At 24.6% G+C, this 25,089-nt stretch overlaps 2 protein-coding genes across 3 annotated transcripts; one reads left to right on the forward strand and one right to left on the reverse strand.

Annotated features, from left to right (window-relative positions):
• Positions 1-1,847: 1,847 nt before the first annotated feature.
• LOC114130124 (calcineurin-binding protein cabin-1-like) lies at positions 1,848-19,442 on the reverse strand. Its single transcript, XM_027995020.2, has 33 exons — positions 19,045-19,442; positions 17,447-17,560; positions 17,244-17,378; positions 17,071-17,172; positions 16,582-16,790; positions 16,264-16,498; positions 14,983-15,106; positions 14,777-14,924; positions 14,549-14,710; positions 14,293-14,484; positions 14,056-14,229; positions 13,793-13,964; positions 13,195-13,307; positions 12,946-13,132; positions 12,725-12,890; positions 12,525-12,666; positions 11,818-11,913; positions 11,559-11,730; positions 11,317-11,494; positions 11,100-11,236; positions 10,918-11,031; positions 10,209-10,373; positions 9,623-9,721; positions 9,346-9,555; positions 8,891-9,024; positions 8,773-8,830; positions 8,335-8,457; positions 8,207-8,270; positions 7,938-8,137; positions 7,717-7,880; positions 7,365-7,602; positions 6,486-6,584; positions 1,848-3,158 (listed from the first exon to the last, which is right to left on the reverse strand). The coding sequence occupies exons 1-33, from the start codon at positions 19,138-19,140 to the stop codon at positions 2,103-2,105; spliced, it is 5,778 nt and encodes a 1,925-aa protein (XP_027850821.2). The 5' UTR covers positions 19,141-19,442; the 3' UTR covers positions 1,848-2,102.
• Positions 19,443-19,745: 303 nt separating this feature from the next.
• LOC114130125 (peroxisomal biogenesis factor 6) lies at positions 19,746-23,926 on the forward strand. Of its 2 annotated transcripts, XM_027995022.2 has the most exons (11): positions 19,751-20,879; positions 21,312-21,535; positions 21,601-21,923; positions 22,013-22,086; positions 22,169-22,312; positions 22,648-22,794; positions 22,896-23,004; positions 23,067-23,186; positions 23,247-23,324; positions 23,519-23,667; positions 23,777-23,926. In XM_027995022.2, exons 1-11 carry the CDS (start codon positions 19,901-19,903, stop codon positions 23,860-23,862), a joined length of 2,433 nt encoding a protein of 810 aa, XP_027850823.1. In that variant the 5' UTR covers positions 19,751-19,900; the 3' UTR covers positions 23,863-23,926. The 2 variants fall into 2 exon arrangements, with proteins under 2 accessions (XP_027850824.1, XP_027850823.1); XM_027995023.2 differs by lacking the exon at positions 23,777-23,926 and having other exon boundaries at positions 19,746-20,879; positions 23,247-23,378; positions 23,519-23,644.
• The last annotated feature ends 1,163 nt before the right edge of the window (positions 23,927-25,089 follow it).

Here is a 25,089-nt window from a genome sequence, read left to right on the forward strand (position 1 = left end):
CACCGCAAGATCTAGTAATGTACGCGATATGGTAGAGATTACTTTTGAAATTTTTATTACGTTCAATTGGAATGTGTCATCTGAACATTAGGTGTTCAGGTGTTCTCAGAAAACACACCACACGTCTTACCTACGCTCAATGACAATTTTCACCGGTAAAGCACGTTTGAGCATAATATTTACCTTTTAGGCAATACGACTGAGCATAGAATATTGTATGTGATGTGTTGCCATATTCACGTTAACGACATTTTGTATTTTGTCGAAACACAAACAGAGACGTCGAATAAGATCAAATCAATTCAATTTATTAAGCAGATAAAATTAGAATCGATATTTAAATCGTAAGAATACGGAATCTTTTTTAATATATTTAATCCAAGTAATCCAACACGGAAATAGATACCAAGGTTGAATAATTACAATTTTATTATTTAAACAAATATGTTTGTATAAATGTATAATACAGTTCAAAATTGAAAATGCCAGTGTTGCAGAGTTCTTTATGCTCAATCGTTTTCTTCTGTGTTTGAATTTCCTTTGATACGCCGACAATTTGCTCAATTGTACATTTGTACCTCAGCTATTTTCACATTTCATTATTTTCTAGTAAGTAGGAAACTTAATAATAACCATTAACCTACTAGATAGGTATCTAATATTGTTGGTAGCCGGGAACAGTAGGTAGGAATAAGACGCTATTCGTATATTCATTATATTTTTTGGTATACAGCAATACAGCATCAATAATGTTGTACTACTGTTATTTATACAGGTAATTATATTGGTTGTATACACCTTTGTGGTGCTATTCTGGACTCTGGTACCTATGTCAATGTCAGAGGTAGACAGATTTCGTGTAACGTATCTTCTGCATTGTAAACTGGACAGAATTATAATTGAATATTATTATTAAACTTATTTGTTGTTTCTATTTTATAAAGTATACCTAATGAAACTTAATTAACATTTTACAGATCAATTGCTATTGGGGGAAAAAAAAACGGTCATAAAAGTATTGATGTGTATGCAGATTCAATACTGGGAGTGTTTAAGAAGAAAAATGGCGATCTCCAGTATTTAATTAGATTTAAAACCACCAACGACATATCGTTGCCAGACAGTTTTATTGATTCATTCATCATGAATACCATACATCCTCAGATGGTCATCGAGTATTATGAAAACATAATAACGTGGGAATAAATAAAATCAATGAGATTTGGAACAGAACCATATAATTATATATATATATATTGAAAAATACCTATTTATGTGCTTTTTGTATGAGTATTGGTAACTTTTTGTATTATAAATATTATTTTTTTTTTTCGTTGAAATCTAGTAATTCATTTTTATATTTTTAAGTATTTTTTTGTTTTATGATACATAAATACATAAATAAATACAATTGATGTAATGATGTTTGTTAATATTTTTCATAATGTAATAGAAAAATATGCTTTTATGTTGTTACAGAGGGATGAGAAATGTATTCAAATCAAAATGTAAATTAAATTAAGGATTAACCATGATTTAACCTAACTGCTCTCTGTTGCTTGAGATAATTTAAAAACGGGTTTCTCGATAAACTTTATAGAAAGAAACTTGCCTAAAATCACATGTACTAATATTACTGCCACTTACAAATTGTGAAATTTAGTGTTAGCACCTTTATAAAGATTATATTTTCATAAATTGTTTATAGTAGAAAAATAAGGGCTAAAAATTTGCTATGTTGTACATTATGCACAATACACGCACAGACACATTTTTGTTCTTAATCAAAGTTGGTATAAATAAGTTTTTTAGAACAATGATTTTTTAAAAAAATATTTAATTTATTGGTTTTCAATGAATTTTAAAAATTAATTAAATTATAATGAAAGAAATCAATTAACAAAAATAAATTAGTATTCAATAAAAATATTACACTAGAAATACTAAATAGTACATAAGACTTATAACATAAAAATATTTTAAATTTACAATACGTCATATTACACAAAATAAATAATTTTATACAGTTAATACTCTTAAATTAGTGTCTTTATTATCTACAAAAACGTCACAAATACATCAAATTCTTAAATGATTTTTAACTAATCAATGAGAATTAATTCAGGTTTGGACTTTTTATTGGTATTTTTTTCAGATTTTGTAATTGTCAAACTATTACCGAGGTGCTGGAGCTGTTCAAAATTAAAATTCTTTGAAGTTGTTGTGATGTTTTGAACATGATGTGATGCCAATAAAGTTTCATTTGGTTTTCGGTTATCATTTGTGTTCACAACTGGTGTTATGCTTAAACCCGGACAAGATGATAGCAACATGGCTGGACTCAATGGGACGGTAGCAGTCTTCTTCGTTTCAGGATTTTTATTCTGGAGAATTGTAGACTTTAAACGAGCCTGTTCGGCAGCAGAATCCAAGTCTATATAAACTGATTTTGGATTACGCGAACTTGTTGTCTTAGTCATCATAGTCGGTTTTGACTTACCCATAGGTACAAGTGTGGCGGCCATTGAATGTTTGACAGCTTTTGGCTTGTCTGAAGACAAATTGTTGGGTTTTTGATTTTGTGACTGACTTATGCTATTAGATAGTTTGTTGATTTCTAAAATTGAATCCAAATTGTGTGATGTTTTTAATTCGTTTGGTGTGCTATGTGAAATATTTAGGGTTTTACTTAGTTCTAAACGATTAATTTTTGGTCGTTTAGTGGGTTTATTGATGGATAACTTAGGATTTCGTACAATTTTTGAATCAATACTTGTTTTGATACTAGTACTTTTTTTTGGTTTATTTGGCAGTCTATGAGCATCTGATTTCTCAGTTTTAGAATTGGTTGATCGTTTTGTTTCTGCTTTTGGTTTATTAATGGGTTTTTTTAATTTTTGTTTTGTTGCTTGCAACTTTTGCTGCAATGTATAGTTATAACTTGTCTCTTGGTTTATTGGGTACATTAATGGAGATTGTGTATAGGGAGCGAACATAGACATTATTTGATTGGATAACTGTGTATTCAATGGAAGTGCATGTGATACTTGTGGAGAGTAAAGTCGTTTTTGATTTTCAATTGACATCTGTGTTGATAAGGTTTGCGACGAATTCAGTATACTAGTAGATTTAGAATTTGCAATTGGTGATGTAAAATCCTAAAAAAAAAATTATTTTGTAGTTAGAAACGATTTTGAAAATTCATAAACAAAATCAAATCACATTTATTTATTTATTTGTTATACGTAATTTATTTTCTAAGTTAACATGACATTTTTAAAATTGAAGGCATTGATAACAGTGATCTGAGAAGAGATTTTTAAAATTATTCAACCAAGGCAAATATATAATATGTACATATTATAATGAGCTCACGCTCACTTAAGGAGGTATTGTGGCTGTAACAATTGTGTTCATGCTTAAGATGATACATATTGTGCAAAAACTTAATTATTTAAATCACAGATTTACAATTTAATCCCTCTATGTTATCATATTACTATAAGCAGCCTTGGTTAGGAGCCCATTAGTCGATGTAATTAGTTATATTATAAGAAGTAATACGGATTTTATCTTTTACCAATTATTTGGCAGTACCTATAATGTATGTTTGGTGTACCAATGTTATTAAAATCGGAGTTTTACAGTGTAATTCATAGCCATTGTCAAAAACTAAGGTTTAACCTAGGTTTAAAAAAACTGGGTTTAATTCTTAGACCTTCGTTAAACTCGGGTTTAATGATGTATTATTCATAGTCAATGAGGCCAAGTTTTTAAAAACTGTGGATTTTCTTAGTTTAAATAATATAAACAGTAATATAACTCTCCAAATTTCCATATTATTACTAATTGTTACCAATCTAAAAAAAAAATTAAAATAGTAATATTAGTATAATAATTTAAGATTTTGAACGAAGTGATGAATGTATTTTATAATCATGTATGGTTTTTTTTGGGTGTACAGCTTAACTTGTCGAAATTATGCTTCAATTTCAGACTTCAGAGGAGTTTTCAAATGGCAAAGGTTATATCTTTGGTGAAATATAAAGGTAAAATGAAAGAATTTTCCAACAGTTTTCAAAAAAATTGGGTAAAACATAAAAAAAAGTGACGGAAAAACGGGAATTTTACGCAAAATTAGTTTTCTACAAAATCAATTTTTTATGTGGTTGTAACTCAAAAACTAATTACTGTAAATATTTGAAACTTTAGTCAAATTTTTTTTTTGAGTTATTTATAGACAACTAAAATTTTCGATTTTTCTGAGTATTTTTTTTTTTTGAAGTGTCGATAAAAAAATTTTGGGTGTCAAAAAAAACTATTTCAAAATACTTGAAAATTGAATACAAGGTTTCTTATAAGTTGTAGAGTAAAAAAATTAAAAATCGTTAGTCACAATATTTTTATTAACGGTTGAAGTTCAAATATTGACAAAAATTCGTCAAAATCATTAATTTTTGCAAATTATTTTGCAGTTAAAATTTATAAAAAATGTTGTATAAGTAGCCAAGAGTTGAAAATTTAATTCTAAATTTTTCATAAATTTAGCTTACAATAAAATTATAAAAGGACTTCAATTTTGAGGTATTTATATCATAAAAACATAAACCACCTTTTTCACCACCCACTAGAGAATATATCCTAGATTACTAGGCTGAAAAATCATCTCCGTTCAGAATCGTTTTTCGTATTCTATGATACCTATAATTGGATTCAAATTTGATACATCCATTATATTAGATTATCTACTATTATAGACGGTAGAGCGTGACTCACTTGACAACTTTTTTTTAAAGATGCTAGTGCTCTATAAATGACTCACACATCAACTATTAGTTGGCTAACATTATGATAATTTCCATTGTCATCCTAAACCTTAAATTATAATAATATAGGTAGGTACTATGATCAGTAATTACTAGTCCACTATCTAAATAACAAAGTGCAATAAAAATAGTAAACTCAATGAAACTAGTTTTCCACGATTGTTAAGTGCTCGAGGTAAAAAGTCACGAATTTTGTGAATGATACATAAGTATTCTGCTTTCTAAAATCGATATTTTTCCTGAAACTTTTATTGGTAAGTTCGTTATCATTATATGAATTTAATAAATTTTCTGTTGTTTAAAATGCAATTTCCTTAAATTTCTTACGCGTCTAACATTTTGTATATTACCAATATACATTTTTCGTAAGTATAAAATGCACAAGTTTTTAATACACGAATGAATTAAATTAAATGATAATAAGATAACAGTGATGTTTTTAATGAACCAGCTTTAAATCTAGTATTTACCTAGTTTATAAATCAGAGGGTTATCGTTAAACTTAGTCTATACTCTATCATCTAAGTAAAGTTTATCGTCTATGAATAACAAAAAAATAAACTATTGTTAAACTACTATTGAACCATTGTTGACTATGAATAACACCGTTACTGTCTAATTATTTCTTACTGTATTATAAAGAAAATTTATTGGTATAATATTAAATAAAAAAATAACTCCAGAATGGTTATAGTAAGAAAATGTTCAAAAATCGATTTATTTTTTTTAATTTTAAATAATATCAAAAAACTTATTGTGTTATAATGTTGAAATAAAGTTAAAAATTTAAATTTAAAAATGATTAAATTGTATTTGTATACTAAACTAGCAATATACTACTATACAGTGGCGTAGTTATGGGGGGGGGGATATGGGGATAGATCCCCCCCAGAGCCTTTTTTTAATGTTTAAATCATTGACTTATTGAGCCCCCCACTTTATGTTTAACCAATAAATTATAAATCCCCCCCAGAACAAAATCATAACTACGCCACTGCTACTATAGAATAACCTACCTTAAATCCTACCTACAAATTATGCCAATACTATTACCACTAAATTACATATTTAATCGCATATTGTTATTACTACACAATAATGTTGTTGGTAAATTAGGAATTTTTGGAATTCAGTAAATCATTTTTTTTTTTTGGTAAAACGACCTTCCTTTTTTGACCAAATAATATATTAAGTAATTTTAATGGTGCTTCTTATAATGCTCTCCAAGTTATGCTAAATGGATTTATTGAGTCAGCGCTTTCCAAAATATTGATAATGTAACCATAAGTGACAAAAATGTAATTATTTTTAAGTGAAAAGAGGAAGTTACTTTTTCATATTTGGGCAAAAATAGGAATTTTTGGAAAATAAGAGTTGTACCTATTTAAGATTTTTATAATTATAACCCCACTATGAACTAGTCCTTGGCCCACGTCTGGGATTCATGGCACTCAACCTCAAATACTCTACTATTCATAATTTAATACAGCAAAAAGTAAAAGAATAACCTCGTATTATAATTTTAGATCTATATGTACATATGCCATAAAATAAAATTACAAAAACACTAATTAATAATATTAATGTTTCTGTTAAAAATATTAAACATTTGTTTTTAACTTGTTGAATTTTTGTATGAATTATTATCTATATACTTACACTTTCATTATTTGCGATATTGCTCTGGTACTCAATCTCTTTTTCTTTTGTTTGAAGTTTTTGACAATACTTAATGATGACGTCATTAGATACATCGTCCTGTAATAAAATATTATTGATAAAAACATCATATTTAATTATTATGCATTATGCATTATAATCAAGACAAATACTTTTTAGCTTTAAACTTGTTATGTTTTATTATCTGTTATTCAATATTGTTATCACAATAATAAGTGATATAATATTACTTACTTTGTAACATTATTTTATAAAACTTCCTTTAAATTTCTCATCATTCAACATATCTGACTCGTCTCCCCTTTATATATTTACATATTTTATTTATGACGTCATCATAAAAAAAAACAATATTTTTGTACTACTGATCCTAAGAACTTGAACTTAGTAACTCATACATTGTATCATTTCCCATCTTTATTACATACATTACCACATAAAATAGGTTATGCCTTATTTCCTTCAAAATCATACACAATTGCTTTTGTTTTACTTCTATTTATCTATAGTTCTTTCCCTTTAATCACTGTTCTTCACTTTTCCAGTCTCTTGTTGACTTACTCTGGGTTTCATCTATTAATAAAACTTTAAAAGCAAACATTATGCATCATGGCACATAAACCTTGTATATTTTTTTTGAAAATGTGTCCATTGCTAAAGAGGGGATTGACACTGAAACTTGTTGCATAATTAGTCTAGCTCTAAGATCTTCTATTGTAGCTAATGGAATTGTTAATGTTAATGGAATTGTGATCCCTTAAATTTATGTTCTTATTTAAGTGTCGCAATTTAACACTTATTATTTAACATAAGAAGAATTCACTATTATTTGATTTATAAGAATTAAAATAATCTTACTTTTGTCCCAACAATGTTTTGATAGACATTCAATAATAGCTTGGATAATGTGTTATCTTTTTGTTGCCAACATTTGAATACACGCTTATAACTTTTGAAAACTTGAATTAAAAGCAGTTCATTTTTGCAGCGGTTATTAGTTTTAGCATATTCTGATTTCATTCTCCTTAATATTTGAACACTAAGAAACAATGCTTCTTTTGAAATACCTTCTCGTTCATTATCACGTAAATATTTCCTAAAATTCATAGTTCATTATTACTTACAATATTCTTATCATTTAAAATTGAAATGTTTACTGGGAAATTTTAACAAAAGTATTTGGTATAAATAATCATATTTTATAACTTACTTATCAAGATCGGGTATGTATTTTAACTGTATAGCCAAATCAAGTAGCATTTTGTGGTCACCAGTTTCTTTAAGAAAATCTAATAATAGATGTATGCAGCGACTCATGTGGTATGCAAACGAACCAGGGCGATCTATTTCACTAACTGGTATTCTCCAAACACCCTAAATTAGAACCACATAAGTAAAAATTGTTTAGATCTAGTAAAATTATAAAATTACATGGAAAAAATTATGAGGCCTTTGCCCAACAAATAATCCTCGTTCACCAAACATTAAATCTTTGAATTTATTATAATCTTTATGAGATGGCGAACGGAAATAGAAATGAGCCAACCGATAATATGACTTGTAATGTTGAGGAAATCTTTTGATGCAATCTTCTAAAGCCCTAAGGCATCTTTGAATTAATGTCCACCGAACTAGGGAAATACAATTACAATGCCATCATTTTTACAAAATAAATTAATATAGAATTGTGTAATACATACAGTCAATTAAATCTTGAATAGATGAATCCGTTTTCATTTTTTTTATTGGTATATTTAAATTATCCTTAAACAAACATTTTAAAATAACTAAATATTAAATATTTTATCAGCAATACACTTATACTTACGTTAGAAGTTTTGGTAATAAATTCACTTTGAAAACCATCTTTGAAATTATCAATTTCTTTTTCAGATGTCATCACATGATTAATGATTTTATTTAAAGTCTGTTTCACAGTCAAATTTATGTCCTACAAAAGTAATAATTTAACATTTTATATTTAAGCATTAAATCAAAATATTTTTAAATAAATGTATTATAAGTTTTTGCAATATTTACTTAATTTCATAACTCTTAAATTAAATTATATCAAAAAAAAATCTTTAAAGAATATGTATACAAAGTTACTCATTAATAAATAAAAGAATTATGAATTAAATTCTATAAAGTTGGTAAAAAAATAAAATAATATTTAGGATACGAATATCTAAAAGATATTGATATATTAATGTAAATCTTTTCTTAAAAATCTCTTTATGTTTAATAGGTTATACTTATAATGTACCTTTTTTATTATATCCTTACAATTTACCGATTTTGGAGTGGACACATTATTGGATTTCCTAAAAATATTTAATAGATAAATTTTAGTTAATATTTATTGACAAAAATATTATACTCACTTATCAACAATAGGGGACATATCAGATATTTGATCTAATGCTATTTTAATTTTTGTAAGTAATTCTTCATTTGATGATTGATTATCATGCTTTTCTAATAATTTTAAAGCTCCAGCATGGATTCTGTAATAAATCTGAAATTAAAAATATTACAAATACATTGATGAGTAGGTAATGGAAATATTTTATAATTTATTCTATTAATGTAATTAATATATGAAGTTTATGAATATATATTTTTATTAACTTACGATCAAATCAGTGGCTTAATATAGTTTAAAGGGTTAAACATTCTCAATACAAAAACTCATCCCAATTGATATCATTTACATAAAATAGATTTTAAATTCAATTTAATAATGTTACACTAAAATTAAACTGTAAATACACTCACTCTCTTATTATTATATATTCAACTATGCACTATAACTTGTATGTTTAATTATATTTTTTACCTCAAGGACTTCAATTGAATAATATTGAGGAGAAGTATAAATAATATGTTCTGGAAACATAGCCCCATACGAATCTAAATACTGAGCAGCTTTTAAGTAATGATCCATAAATACTAATGAGTTGTCATCATTTTTCTCAGTTATTTTCCCAAGTACATAATGATGCATCCAGCGTTCATCCTGGGAATCACAATCAGTGTATTCCCAAACCTAATAATAATTAATAAAATAATTTATATTAAAAAATATAAACAAGTATAACTAAGTTAAAATTTACATTATTAGCAGTTTCAAAACATTTTCTAGCAATTTTGATCATTTTTTCTTTTTCATCTTCAAGCTCTCCAAACATTTGTAAACTCATATTAGAGGTTTCCTGTAAAAAATTGTAAAAGAATATTAAATATAATTTGTAAGAATATAAAAGTGGAAAAAAAATAATTAAAAATTATATCAACTATTTAAGAAAAAAAAATACAACAAGAATAATATGACAATTTAACTATTATTATACAAAAGTATTAAATTCAGCATATATATATAATAATATAATATAAAAATTATGGTTATCAGATTAATAAATGGAGAGTTATCACACTTGAAGTGGACAAAGTGCCAAGTTATCAACTAAATTTTATTATAGAAATTACAGAAATAATTTTAAATTAAAATTTTTACCTTATCAAAAACAAAAATTAAAAGTCAGTCACTAATAATGCTTAGTTAACTACAAATATCAATTCAATATTGGTATTATACATCATAAAGTCATAAACAAATAATCACATACACATAAAATAATTAAAGTAACAAGAATTAATTAGTTGAAAGTACTAAAAACTAATAATAATTTAAATACACACTTGTTTCAATAAACGTGAACAAAAAGAATGAATGCTATAAGTGAATGTTCCATATTCAATGAGAAGAGTTGTATTTTCAGGACTAATTTTCAGAGAGTGCTTATAACATCGACCAGTCATATGAGCTCTTCTAATTATGTCACCTTCATTTTTTATTGATTCACACTGAAAAATATAATAAATAATTACTTTTTAAATTTATACACACAAATAATAACAATTTAATGAATTGAAATATTTAAATTTAAATTTATAATTTTAAGGGACTGGTACAGATTTCCTGATTTTGATAACAGCTGACTTGTATGTAAAACCACCTTGGGTAGAAAGGGGTATCTAGTAGACTAAGGGGAATAAAAAAAAAAACAAAAAGATTAATTTTATGTTCTATAAAATAAAACACGGGTTGACTTTTAATTGACGAGGTTAGGTTTTATTAGCTTATTACTCTAAGGTAGGTACAACCGAATAACCGAACTTCCAAAATTTTATTTTGGCGATATCTCACAGTTATCAAAATCAGGAAAACTGTGCCAGCCCCTAATTTATACCCTTTTTTTTACTTCTATCATATTCTATACATAATCAATATTTCTACTAATTAATACATTATTTATACCAGTATAAATAAACTAACTATTAAACAAATTTGAAAATATTTCCACGATAAAAATATAATAGAAGCAAATATAAATAAATATTGACTTACAGAATTTAATTTTGTTTCTATTTGACTTCCCCTAGCTAAAGCCATGGCAGCCCAAGAATCAAAACGATCTAAGTTATTGCAAAGATCAAGTAAGTAATATCGAATAGCTTTACTCTGAAATACAGTAATACATTATTTATAATAATTTTATTAATATTTCTAAAATATAATGAAGAATTTACCCAAGTTTTGTTCTTGAAATTAAAATCAGCCATTAAGTAAAATATATCTTTTACATCATAAGGTAAAGGATTATCATTTTTAGGTAACTGATCTGTTTCCCCTCTGATATACATCATTAAATTATCCATTAATCGATCTGAAATATTAACATAAATTAATAATGATTTATTTACCAAAATTTATTCTATTATGAATACATATATTATTTAACTTTACTTGGTTTGATATCTTCAGGTATGAGAGCTATGACTTTTTTAAACATAGCTTCTGTATCAGAATTTATGGTAAATATTTTTGATATACCATCATAACTAGGTAATTCTTGCGGTTGATAAAAATGCATTAATTGTCTAGCTCGTGGCCATGTTAGTGCTAATCCCATGGAATGATGATCCTGTATAAACAAAAATTATTGTTAAAATAAAAATAATTTACAAGAAAATATTATTTTATTGTACCTGTACATGACGTGGTTTATTACGTTTGATTAAATGTGTATATAAACAATAAAAAATTTGATCGACTTGTTGTACTAGGGATGTGTTATACAAATCTGTATGAATAAATGGCTCTATTTCTGATAATGTTAGGAATAGAAGGACACCATCTTCAAAACAACACCATGATCTTCTACACAAGAATAAATTAAAATAGAATCTTATTGATAGATATAAATATAGATAAAAAGATATATATATATATTGATCTAATACTTACTTTCCTAAATATTTATGACCAAGGAAGAGTAATGATAAAGACGATGGAATATTAGTAGTTTGAGATGAAAATGAATTGTCTGATTTAGATTCCTCACTGGAAATACAATTGATTATTTAAAAAAATAGTTATATGCAGAGTTTAGGACTTATAGCATTTGCATATCCATTGTAAGTGATGCAAAATATAGCAGAGTGATATACAAATATGTTTTATAGTACAGAGACTTTAAATATGAAATTTTATTTTGCATAATTTTGCTAATTATTATAATATTATATAAATAAGTATTTTTTTTTTTATAGAACATTCAAAACATTTCCAATTTTTTTTATATTTATTTGAAATAAATCCTTTTTAATGAGTGCTTTTTTTTTCATTTTTAGGGTATATTTTCAAGTTATTAGAGTCATACATAAGTGCATATGTTAGTGCTATAGGTCCTGAACTCTAGGTATATGTATTCTGGTAACAATATTAACTAATAAAATATAATACACACGTGATAGATAGGTATTCATTTTAAAATTATTTAAACCAAATAAAATTTCAAATTTCAAAAATTAATTTAAATAAATAAAATATTGGTCAATATATTTTATTATTTATTATAATATATTGAAACAGTATATTTTAATTTGCTTTTATAAATTTTAACATAAATTTATTTTTAAATAATTTCAATTAATTAAACATGAAAAACTTACTGTTTTAACAAATTATAAATTAACAACCACGGAGATACAGCATCGATTTCTGGATTTCCATCAGAAGTTTCTATCAGATATGATAAAAGATTTATGACTGATTGTATGAGTTTTGATTTAGATCCTTGTGATACATTATCAACTAATAAAACATTAAGTTAATAATAGAATCCTTTACATGCTGCAATTTTGTTACTTACAAACATCTAAGCCCTCTATCTTGATTGATTCTAACATAGCATAAAATATATTGTTTATAAATTCAGCCTGATTAGTTTTTTGGTTTGGATCACAATCTTCTATAAGACTTTTACGATGTTGTAGAATAGCTTCATACAAACATGGCTCACACCATTTAAATAATTCCTTTAAAAATAAAGATTATAAGATAAACCATTAAAATTAATTTATGAATTCTTACATGATAATTTTTTAGCTCTAAAAATGAATTTAACATAAATATGTATTGATTCATTCGTGTCATTGTTTGATAACTGGGTATCTCCATGAAAGCACATTGAGGTTTTAAGGTATCTTTTAAAATATTTACAACACTTAAATATTCTTTTGACTCATACAGATGTTTTACAGTACTCAACAAATTATTTCTAGAAAAAAATATTTAAATTTTAAAAATACAAATACAAATATAAATACAATACTAACAAACCTTTTTAATGTGATAATAAGTTTATCTGCTATCCTTTTATTTATTCGATAAAAATATTCTAAATTTGGCAAAACAATTTCATAATCATCCAGATCGCAGATGAAATCCAATAACTGAAATCATTGTTATTATTTGATTAGTTTAAAATAATAATTAATTTATGTATTCAGTATTTTAACTTTAAAAATATTAACTGCAAAAATTATTTATAAGATCATGAGATTAATAATAAATTATAATAATATAGATCAAATATAACATACATAAAATATGACAGGTGACACAACAACTAAGATGGATAGTGATGCCTAATATTAGGACTCCAAGGCTGAAATTGTGCCTTATCATAATAAGAAATTGATAAAGTCATCTTAAAATAGAAAAAAAATTATGAGAATTTGCTTCATTATACATATAAGATGATGAAAAATCGTAAAAAAAAAATTGTATAGCGTAATCCTTTAATTTATAATATGCGTCACCCTGCTATATAAGTAATATTCATTCTTGATAGGAATTTACAGTAAGTTTTACAAGCAGTTTATACATATGTAGTTAAATATAAATACTAATAAGTGAAATGGAAACTTAATATTACCATTTCAAGTACATCACACGTAAGCCTGGTTTCTTTATCTTGCAAGTTAAATAATGCTCTTAGCCATAGAAAACGAATATTAATCACCATATGATCTTCTTTAAAATCTAATATTGAGAGTGCATCGTTTATACTACCAATCCACAAAGAACAAAAGTCTCCTCCAATAATACTAGAAAATGAATTTATACAAGAGAATTTAATAATAATTATCAATATAAATAAAAATGTATAATTATATCAGATTATTAATGCTTTAATACCTTCCTTCTAATGGCTTATGAATAGTTTTTAATTGAAAATAAAGATCACATAATAGTTCTCCATAAGTAAGTATAGATGTAATTTCATTTTTAACTTGAATAATTTGTTCATCGTCTAAAGAATCAAAATTTGAGTCAGAAATATAAGTTATATGTTGTTTTTCTGTATGAATCCTAATTAAATAAAACATCAAATATAAATATTGAAAAATTATCTAATAAATTTAGTTTACTTACCATACTCTTTTGAAAACATCAATGTATACATGAACCATGTTGGAAGGCCAAGTATTGGTCCATTTATTTGCAATAATAATTAAAAAAATTTCTAGTAAATCAGAAATTGACTTGTTGTTATGAAGTTCAACAAAATTAATTAAATCTTTTGCTTCATGATCGGAACCAAAATAATTTTCATCATTTATTTGTCTAATAATAATATAAAAAGAAAATTATCACAAATTGTAACAAGTATTTGATTTATTATACATACTTAAGGCGTTCTTCTTCAGAAATATTATTTTTCAATAAATTTTCAGTAAGTCCATCACTCATTGCATCTGAGAATTCATATAATCTATACAAATCCATTGTATCCATAGAATCGTCTGACCATTTAATTGGATTACATTTATTACTGCCATCATTACTAAGCCTAAACCAATGTAATAATATAAATACAATCATACTATAATCTATTTAGTTTAAAAACTAATCTTACAATAAATGTTGGGGCATAGTATTCCATATTGATTTGACTAGTGTTGACTCATTAGCTTTTGAATTTGTTTTATTTCGAGCTGATCGCCGACTTAATTTAAGTTGATCTGCAAGTGATGGTGAACTTTTTCTTCGTTTTGTTACAGGAACTATTTATTTACAAAAAAATATAATTATACAAAATAAACTTTGTTTTTTTATAACTACCATTAAGTTTGAATGAAAGCTTTTCAAAATCATCTTCAACAAATTTTTCATCTACTATGATACAGTGTTTTGTTGTGTCTGTAGTTAAGGAGTCGTGATTGAATTGTATAGGTTCATAAAGAAGCTGAAAAATTATAGTTAAGAATTTTAATTATATATTAAGTTAAATAATTTATGTAACTCAAACAAATTTATATACTACAATACAAAAACAAATAAATAATAGAAAAGTACAATGTACATGTATAATATTGGAATGTCTAAAGGTTCAGTTATTTTATTACAAAAAAATATTGATTTTATATTTATAAACATTTTTATAGTATACAATGTAATAATTAACATGACTTTATTTTTATGAAATATTATGTACAGCCAAAAAAAAATAAAAAAATGTCTTTAAAATTGTAATAAATGAACTAAAACCTTTCATTATTAAATATTATTCTAAGTTCTATACAAAAATTAACACATAACTACTTAAAAAAAAAAAAAAATTGTATTTATATATTATCTGATTTTAAAATGAGAAATTATTTTTAAACAATATATTGGTATTAGACAATGAATAACTTCTTAAAAACAATTAATCTATAAATATTTATTTTATATGTTATTTCAGTATCAACTATTTACTATTTTACTATAAAACTATTAATATCTTAATAATCATTTTATTTTTCACTTACATATTTTTATTATTTTAGATTAATTAAAAATTAAAAAATATTCAAAAATGACCAACAAAAAAATAAAAAAAAAATTAGGTACATACATAATATATATACTTATTATATAAGTATAATACATATACAAATAACCATTAATTATTGAAATTTAATTTTAATTACAGGAATTACAGAAATTGCATTAAACACAAAGAAAAAGATTAAAATATTGTTTATAAGATCCTACAGTTATTAATTTTATACTGATAACATTAATCTATATTCCATGTTCAGAGCTAATTAAACTAATTAATTATTTCTGTAATAAATATTTGAAACAAAATAGCTACTGGAAACATTTAAAGTAGTAAAGAATCACGCAACATAAAAAATGTTTTCTTCAAATTATTACTTAATATTAAATTATTGTAGTTCGAATGTGAAAAAAAAATATTAAGATATTTAAAATAACCGTATGACATAATTGGGCTAGACTTGCTATGATTACACATGTAATCATAGAGACCTCTCTTACACGAGTAAAAATTTTTCACTTTACCTGAAAAAAACTTATTCTTTGAGTTTTATGCTATTTTAAATAAGTTAAAATTACCGAATGTTCATAATTTTCAAACATATGATCATAAATTGTTAATAACCATTTTCCAAGTTGTTCCCAACTTTTAAATTCTAATGATTTAGCATACAACATTGGTTTGCACTCCATACTTTTAGACAACTTTCCTAAACACAGAGTAGGATCATTTTTCTTAATATCTTCAATTTCATCTAATATCTTTTGCTGTATATTTGTATCTATTATTTCCGTACATGTTATATCTAAGCCACTGAAAGTAAATACAAAAACAAAAGTTATTTTGAATTATACTTTTTTTTTAATATTAATTGTTTAACCACATTTTTAACTTACCCGTCAGAACAATAACTTTTAAAATAGGATATTAATGATGGAAATTTTTTGAATATAATTTCTTTGATAAAATGTCCTTTTAAATATCCAGAATCTAAATTAAGTGACATACTTATATGATATAAACAACAAACATATTCATTGCTTGCATATAATAAAGTTATCAGTTTATCCAAAGTAGGCCAATGATTAGGATTACATTTAATACCCTGAAAATATAAATATTTTAAATTTGTTTTATGAAAGTTTCATTGTATTAAATATTAATACACATGAACATTGTACAGAAAATTGTACATAGTAGTGATGTTTTTATGGTAATTTTGATAACTTATTGTTTGTTAATAAACATACAAAATTGTGACTTAAAAATGTAAAACATACATAATTGTGTATTAACGTTTATACTTGGAATATTCCTTGTATATGACCATATTAGGCATATTATTTGCATGATAATAATAAAATGTTTTTCTAATTCTTAGTTACCTCTAAAAATGCCGATATTGCTTGATCAGTTTGATATAACTTGCTATGAGTAAAGCCTATTCGATACCATAGATTTAAATCAGTATTATCCATTTTTAAAGCCTAAATAATAGATAATGCATTTAAGTAATCAATATTATTATGCTTAAAATAAATAATTCAATGAAATTTACCTCTTGATAATGAATTAAGGCTTCAGGGTAGTTGGATTTTTTTAACAAAAGATTTCCTAAATTTGTAAGGCAACAATATTTCAAATGAGCTAATAATGATTGAGATTTATCTTTTTGGTTCAATGTAGTATTTAGCTAAAAATAATAATTAAACATAGTAAGAAATTAATTGAATTCAAAAATAGACAATTTTTTAAACATACAGAACTAATAATTTCTTTTTTTAACAAACTTGAAAGTTGTTCCTCTGCTTCATCTAATTGATCTCTCGCTAAACACTGCAAAGCTTGGCTATATTGTAATTCTGCTTTCGTTTCCTGAAATTAAATATTTTATAAATAATGATGAAATGAAATTTATTTTTATCTTTTTACAATAAAAAAAATGTAATTTATTGAGAATTGTAATTAAGAGCCAAAAAAAAATATATATAATATTATAAATATTATAAGTCAAGTTGATTATTAGTAAGGTTTAGATTTGATTGAAAATGGTACTTATTAAGCGAGTGTGATAGAAAGATAATCTTATATTATAAATGTTTTGAATCATTTTGATATTTTTCCATTCGTTCCTTTATTCTTATTTTTACACAATTTTCATGGAAATTTAACATATTTTTATGTATATTATACTTAATATTGTTGTTATATATAAATAGAGAACTAATAAAATATCTAGATATTGTTATTGAACTAGAATTATAGTAAATGACTTTAATTACAGACTTTATTTACGTCTTAAGGAAAGGGAAAATTATATGTATAACAGCATACTTTCTTTACACATTCAAATATTTGAGTTGATTTATAAATGTCAATAGTTCGTACAATGTTCTATAAAAATTAACAGTATGATTTAAATGATTTAGTTTATATGGAATATTTACCAATTACTTTAGTTGATGTGAAAAGGTAATTTTCTATGTATAAAAATATATTAGCACCCAACAGGATATGTTGTAGTAAAAATAACTTGAATAAATAAAATAAGGTTATAAATTAGTTTTTTAATATATTATTTTAATTGTTTTTACATTTAATTTTATCTAATAAATACTGTTTTTGATTTTTTTTTTTTTTTTAGCTACTTAAAATACATAATAATTACTACTTAAATTAATTTTATTAAAAAATCCAAGCATCTTTATGGTTTTGATTTAAACAAAATAGTTTAGCTTGTATGAAATATACACCGATATTCCTTAGTGGATGACGAGTGTTTATTTTTGATTTATAAAAATATTTTTATCTGATAATAATCAGTTTCACAATCGAAAATTAAGCTAAATACATGGTCATTCATTTTTCAATTTTTTTTTTACTTAATTTTGTACCTAGTTTAAGTTTATTTCTGATCGATCAATTACATTATTTAAAAATAAATGTGTTTTTTTGCTATTTGTTGTGCTTTACAATCAAACTCTAATTATTAGTATCATAACTTAAATATATGAATATTGTCAAAGTATAAGTATAAGTACTATGAATAATCTTGAAAAAAAAACATTTTAGTTTTTATAATTAAAGGTAAAATAAATGGATGACAAAAATTTACAAATTTATTTTGACTAGCTTAGGCCATGATAAAATAAAAAAAAGATTCAGTTATTTCTAAGGTATATATAGAGTAATACAATCCTAGATATAAATAAATCATCAACTATAAATCAAACACAATATTAACAAAATTGGAGACAATTATTGATATCATTATTAATTAAAATAAAAATAAATTCTTATAGCATAAAAGTGTTAAGTGTTTTTCTGAATAACTATTAATGTAATTGAAAACCACTTACCAATGCTTCTTTGGTAATTTTAACCGGCACATCATCGTTGTTGCTACTCTCATCAGTGGAACAATCATTTAACGCTCTGAGCTTCGTCGGTAACATAATATAGTATAAAAGACAAAATTTACGAAACACATCGACGTATTCGGGTAGACGCGTAAATGATGGTCACGCGAAAAATGAACTGTACTTCAATCGTATCTCATATAAGTACGAAATGATTATTGGATTTCAATTAAACTAAAACTTTATCGTATAATATACGAATAATTTAAACGATAAACGGAACGCCTGTAAACAATCGTAATTAATAACGCTCTCGAGCTATCTCAAGTCTTAATAAATAATAAGTGGTCTCTGATAACAAAGTAAAAAATAACAAATATACGACAATCCGTTTCAAACACAGATAATATATTAACATATGTGGTTATCATGGTAAATGCGTTCATTAGAGCATGGCATTAGAGTAACAAATAAACATGGCTGGTTGCGGCGAGATACGTAAACGTTATCAAAACGTTTCGTGAAAACGTTTTTCTAATGAAACATGAAAATGATATTAAAAAAAATAAAAATAAAATGGCGACGATAAATGGACACAGATTTCTATGTGGAATTGTGGAAGTCTGTGTAAACGGATTGTGTTGCTTACCGGCGTTTCGTGGTACGGATTGATGTTTAATAAATTGATAATACATTTTCGATTTTCATTCTTATCAATAAATTATATTTTTCTCGTGATAATTTAATATTTTAGTATGTGAGAAATTAATTACCAAATTTTATATTTGTTTAGTTTTCCAATTTTCTTTAGTCTTGCGTGTAATATCGTAACCCATAAAATTGCAACTATAAAAATATGGCGATTCAAAGGAAATATCTTCTCAAGTACATTTCGTTCATAAATTATGTATTGAAATCGTGTTTCAACAGATCCAAATCTCAAGTCATACGGTCAAAAATGCTTCACGATCTCAGAGTCAACATTCTTTTTGGATCTGAAATACATTTTAAATGTGTTCCTGATAATATATTGGAAAAGCTAGTAACGCATCATTATGACAATATAACAATTCTAAAACACAATTTAGAAATTCACAATTGTATATTTGTCAGTCAGGAAACATTAGACAAATTAAAATTGAATAATATGCAATGGGTACTAGCCAATATTAAGACTAAAGATTCTTATAGTTTACCTATGTCACACTATAACAGAATAATAGTGTTGACCTCTTATAAAGGATCTGATTGCATTCTAACTTCAACAAATTTATTTAATCTAAGTAACTGCAATCATACTTGTCAAGCTTGTATGTTGAGAATTATCAAACCATTAATAGACTTTGAACCAAAAATAACACAAAAAGTATCAATATCTGTGATGAAACCCTTGGTATTTAATGCAGAAACACAAATATTACAGGATAAAATACTTTACAATTATTTTTCTCTTCCAAAATGTGTATCAATAGGAGATATATTAAAATTAGATTTAAGAAAGTCTTATCCAGAAGCAGAATATTTAGTAGAATCTAATAGTATATCAATTTTTTACATTAAAATTGTTGACCTGGAAGAAAAAAATGTGCAAACAAATGTATACAATTGCAAAAATAAATTTTATATATCTAATTTTCATACTAAATTAAATGAAGTTCAATATTCAACTAACACATATTTACCCATAGAAAAAGAATTTGCAATAAATAACCTAAAAATATTAAATATAAATAATTTCAATGATTTTATTTTGAACATATTTCCGGGTGGAATGAATGATGAAGGGGAATTAATTGTGTCTATGATTAAACCATTTATTTATCAGAGGTACACAGGTAATAATTTCAATATTTTCTTATTATCTTGTACATCTAGCGAGGTGGTTATAATATTTAAAATAGCATTATCTTATCAAATTAAAAAAATGTATACTAGAACCTTGATAGCTTGAACTAATCAAAATCGGATCTAGTATGAAAAAGTAAAAGTTTGGTTACTGGAAATTTCTTTATTACTTTACATAGTGTATCATAGAGATATAACAATTTTACATTAAAATTAAAATTACATGATTATATATTAATATTAAAATATATACATACATTTTTTTTACAAAGTAAAAGATACATGATACATTGTATATTCAATATGATTAAGTAAAGTATATGATCGCTATAACTAATATGGTGTTCAGATACGTTAATTGTAGTTTGGATAATTAAAGTTCAACTAAATTTTAAAACATTAACCATTTTTTTCTTTTTTAGATTTTGAATCTTTGAAACCAGTTTTCTTAGTTTACGGAGTTAATGGTTGTGGCAAAAAATTATTAATTGAGTCAGTATCAAAATATATTGGAGTACAATATATATCTCAATGTTGTTTTAACTGGCCTACAAACAATATTGTTCAATTCAAAAAAAGAATAGAATACTTTTTTGATGATATTAGAAAAATGACACCTTGTTTATTACACTTAGAAAATATTGAAGTAAATATAAATATATATTAAGATTTTTCATTTTTGAAATAATGAATTGCATTATTTAATTACAGGCTTTAAGCTTATCTTCCACTAAAGATTTAGAACAAGAAATTTTAGATATATTTATTAGACAAATATATGTAGAAACCAAGAATCCTATTATAATTATTGCTACTACAAACTCAAAAGAAGATCTAAGCCCTGTTTTCTTAAGACTATTTTTACAATGTCAACAAGTTGGAAATTTAAGTAAAACAAACAGAGAACAGTTATTAAAATGGATATTAAAAAGAGATTCTATTGCATTAGATAACAAAATAATTAAACAAATTGTAGACCATACTTCTGGTTTCAATTATACAAATTATATGACAATGCTGCTATTAGCTGTAAAGTAAATTTAGAAATGAAACAGTTTTATGTTTAAAATATATATAGGCATGCCTTTGTTAATTTATGTATATATTTATATATTTTTTTAAGGAATCATATGGCTGTACATAATATTAAATCTACTGATGTAACATTAGATGAATCTGATATAATGCTTTCAATAGGTTTGTAAATAATTATTTTAAAGTTCATATTATTATATAATATTAAACTATGTTGTATTTTTTAAATTATTCATTTTTATAGACAAAATAAATTTAATATTCACAAAATCAATTGGAGCGCCATCAGTACAAGTTGTAAAGTGGGATGATGTTGGGGGCTTAATAAATGTGAAAGAAGAAATTATGTCTGCATTGAAACCTTCAACATTTAATATGAGGAGATCAGGTTATATATTTCATTAATTATAGAATAGATTGATTAGCTTTGACTACTGCATTACAATATGACTACTTAAGAAAAAAGCATTTTAGTCAACTTCAGCAGGTCAGTGATGTTTGGTACAAACCTTACTTAGTGCTCTATGCCGTGTCTGTTACTAAAAATTAAACGAATACATAGTAAGCTAATCGTCCTTTTAAACACAATTAAGTACCCATAGTTAATCCATTTCATTTAAGTGAACTATTAAGATTAAATTAATACATTTTTAATTTAGAAGTAATAATTAATAATTCTCTATAATTTTTTAAAAATAATTTTACATATAATTTTGTACCTAGGAATATTATTATATGGTCCACCTGGAACTGGAAAAACATTATTAGCAAAAGCTGTGGCAACTGAATGTAAATACAACTTTTTATCAATTAAAGGTCCCGAATTACTTAATATGTATATTGGACAAAGTGAAGCTAATGTACGAGAAGGTAAATATTTAACAATACACTTGTATAATACTTTAATTATGCTAGTAAAATAGTAAGTGTGAAATTAAGATACTCAAACTAATATTTTAAATATTTATTAGTGTTTAACAAGGCTCGTTCAGCTGTACCATGTATTTTGTTTTTTGATGAACTCGATTCATTAGCTCCAAAACGTGGTCAAAATGGAGATTCTGGAGGTGTTGGAGATAGGTAAAAAATTTTTATTATTATTTTATAATGCTATTTTTTTCCCATATTATTTATATTTATAGAGTTGTATCACAATTGCTAACTGAAATGGATGGAATGACATCAGAAAATCAACAAATATTTGTATTAGGTGCTACAAATAGACCAGATCTTATTGATTCAGCACTTTTACGTCCAGGAAGGTATTCTATTAAATACTAATAATTTTAATACATCTTATTAAAAATAAATATTTATTTTAGACTTGATAAAAGTATTTATGTTGGTGGTTGTAATGATAAAGAATCAAAACTTCATGTATTAAGAGCATTAACAAAAAAGTATGTAACATTACACTCGCATATTATATGAAACAATATCAATTTGTATACTAGGTATATTGACATGAATACATTGAACACAAAACACATACATTTATATATTATATAATTTTATTTAATTTGAGACAATTTATAAATTTTATTATTTTGTGTGTATTATTTTTAAGATGTTTTAAATTTTTAAATTTTTTTAGATTTAATTTATATTCAAATTTTCATCTAGAAGATTTAATAGAGCATCTTCCAGACCAAGTAACAGGGGCTGAATTGTATGGAATGTGTCACAATGCATGGCTAAACAGTGCTAGAAGAGTTATTCAAAAACGAATGATACTTATTAATGGTAAATCTTTTTATGTTGTAACATAAACTCTTGTACTGTTGAAATTATATATTTATTACTACTATAAGTTAAATGAGTACAATAAACTATGCATTATTACTTATTTCAGACAAACAATGTGCAACTCATGACAATGTAATGGTAACTAAAGAAGATTTTATGAACGCAATGAGTGAAAGTTTTATCCTAAAATAACTGTCCACATAACTATAACTAAATATACAAAATAATAAAATAAATAAGACTGATTTTATTTTAATTATTTATTGTATTACATTTAGTAATAATTTAAAGTATGATTTATTGGTCTTGGAAATATCTGTTATATTAATATTAAAAGTACATTAATATTTTACATGATGGCATTACCACATGAAATTTTATATAACCAATATAACTTATAAGTATACTGATGTGGTTTGTTGATATTTTTTATTGAAATTTTTCTAAGAATAAATATATTTTCTTTTATATCTATACTTCTATAACACCAACTTGCTTTAAATATTAGTTAAATTTAAATAAGACATCTGACTAACATTTCTTGTTATTCATAATTCGCCTACACTTTAATTTTTAAATTATGATTTTATCCATTGTTATTCATTAAGCAATTATACAAAAAATGTTATTAGTTATAACTTATAGTTAACACATTGAAGTAAAATTATTTTATATGACATACACCAATGGGTAATCAAAATAAATTTACAGATTTTTAATTCTATCAACTACTATGATTATAATTAATTGAATAATAAGGTCCAGCAAAGTATAACTTTGATTTGGAGGGCCCAAATTCTGGTTATTTATTAAGTTACAAAATATAGACAATTGTATGCATTATTAAATTAATGTTCATGTTAAATTTATAATTAAAATCAAGTCAAAAAATTAAAAGGTACACACAGAAGATACATTTTTTTTTAATATATATTTTTAAGAAGAAAAAATTATGAAAGACACATTAAACCTATTTTCTAATTTTAAACATATTTTTTTAGATAGAATCAGGACATGTTTAACTATTAAGCTATGTACAAAATAGTTACCTACATGAATGCATATAAGAACCATCTTAAGTTTTTTATATTTTTAAATGAAATAAAATATATATGCGTAGAGTAAGGCTTCTATTTTTCATATACTTTGACACTATAGTAAGTAGTATTCAGTAATTAAAACTTAACTATAATTTTAAAATCAATACTGACAGAATGAAAGCCATTTCAAATTCTTCTGATTTGTTAACGTAGATATCACATCCTTTAAAGCAGGCATGTCAACCTCAAAGTACCAAGTGGGTCAAATATATTGAATGGTTAACTACATAAACTGCTCACAAACATTGATCAAAAAAAAAAAAAAAAATATTTTATAAATTTTTTTTAATTTTATAATTTATAATTTATTAATCTAATA

This window comes from Aphis gossypii, chromosome X (assembly GCF_020184175.1).
Source record: "Aphis gossypii isolate Hap1 chromosome X, ASM2018417v2, whole genome shotgun sequence".
NCBI lineage: Eukaryota > Metazoa > Arthropoda > Insecta > Hemiptera > Aphididae > Aphis > Aphis gossypii.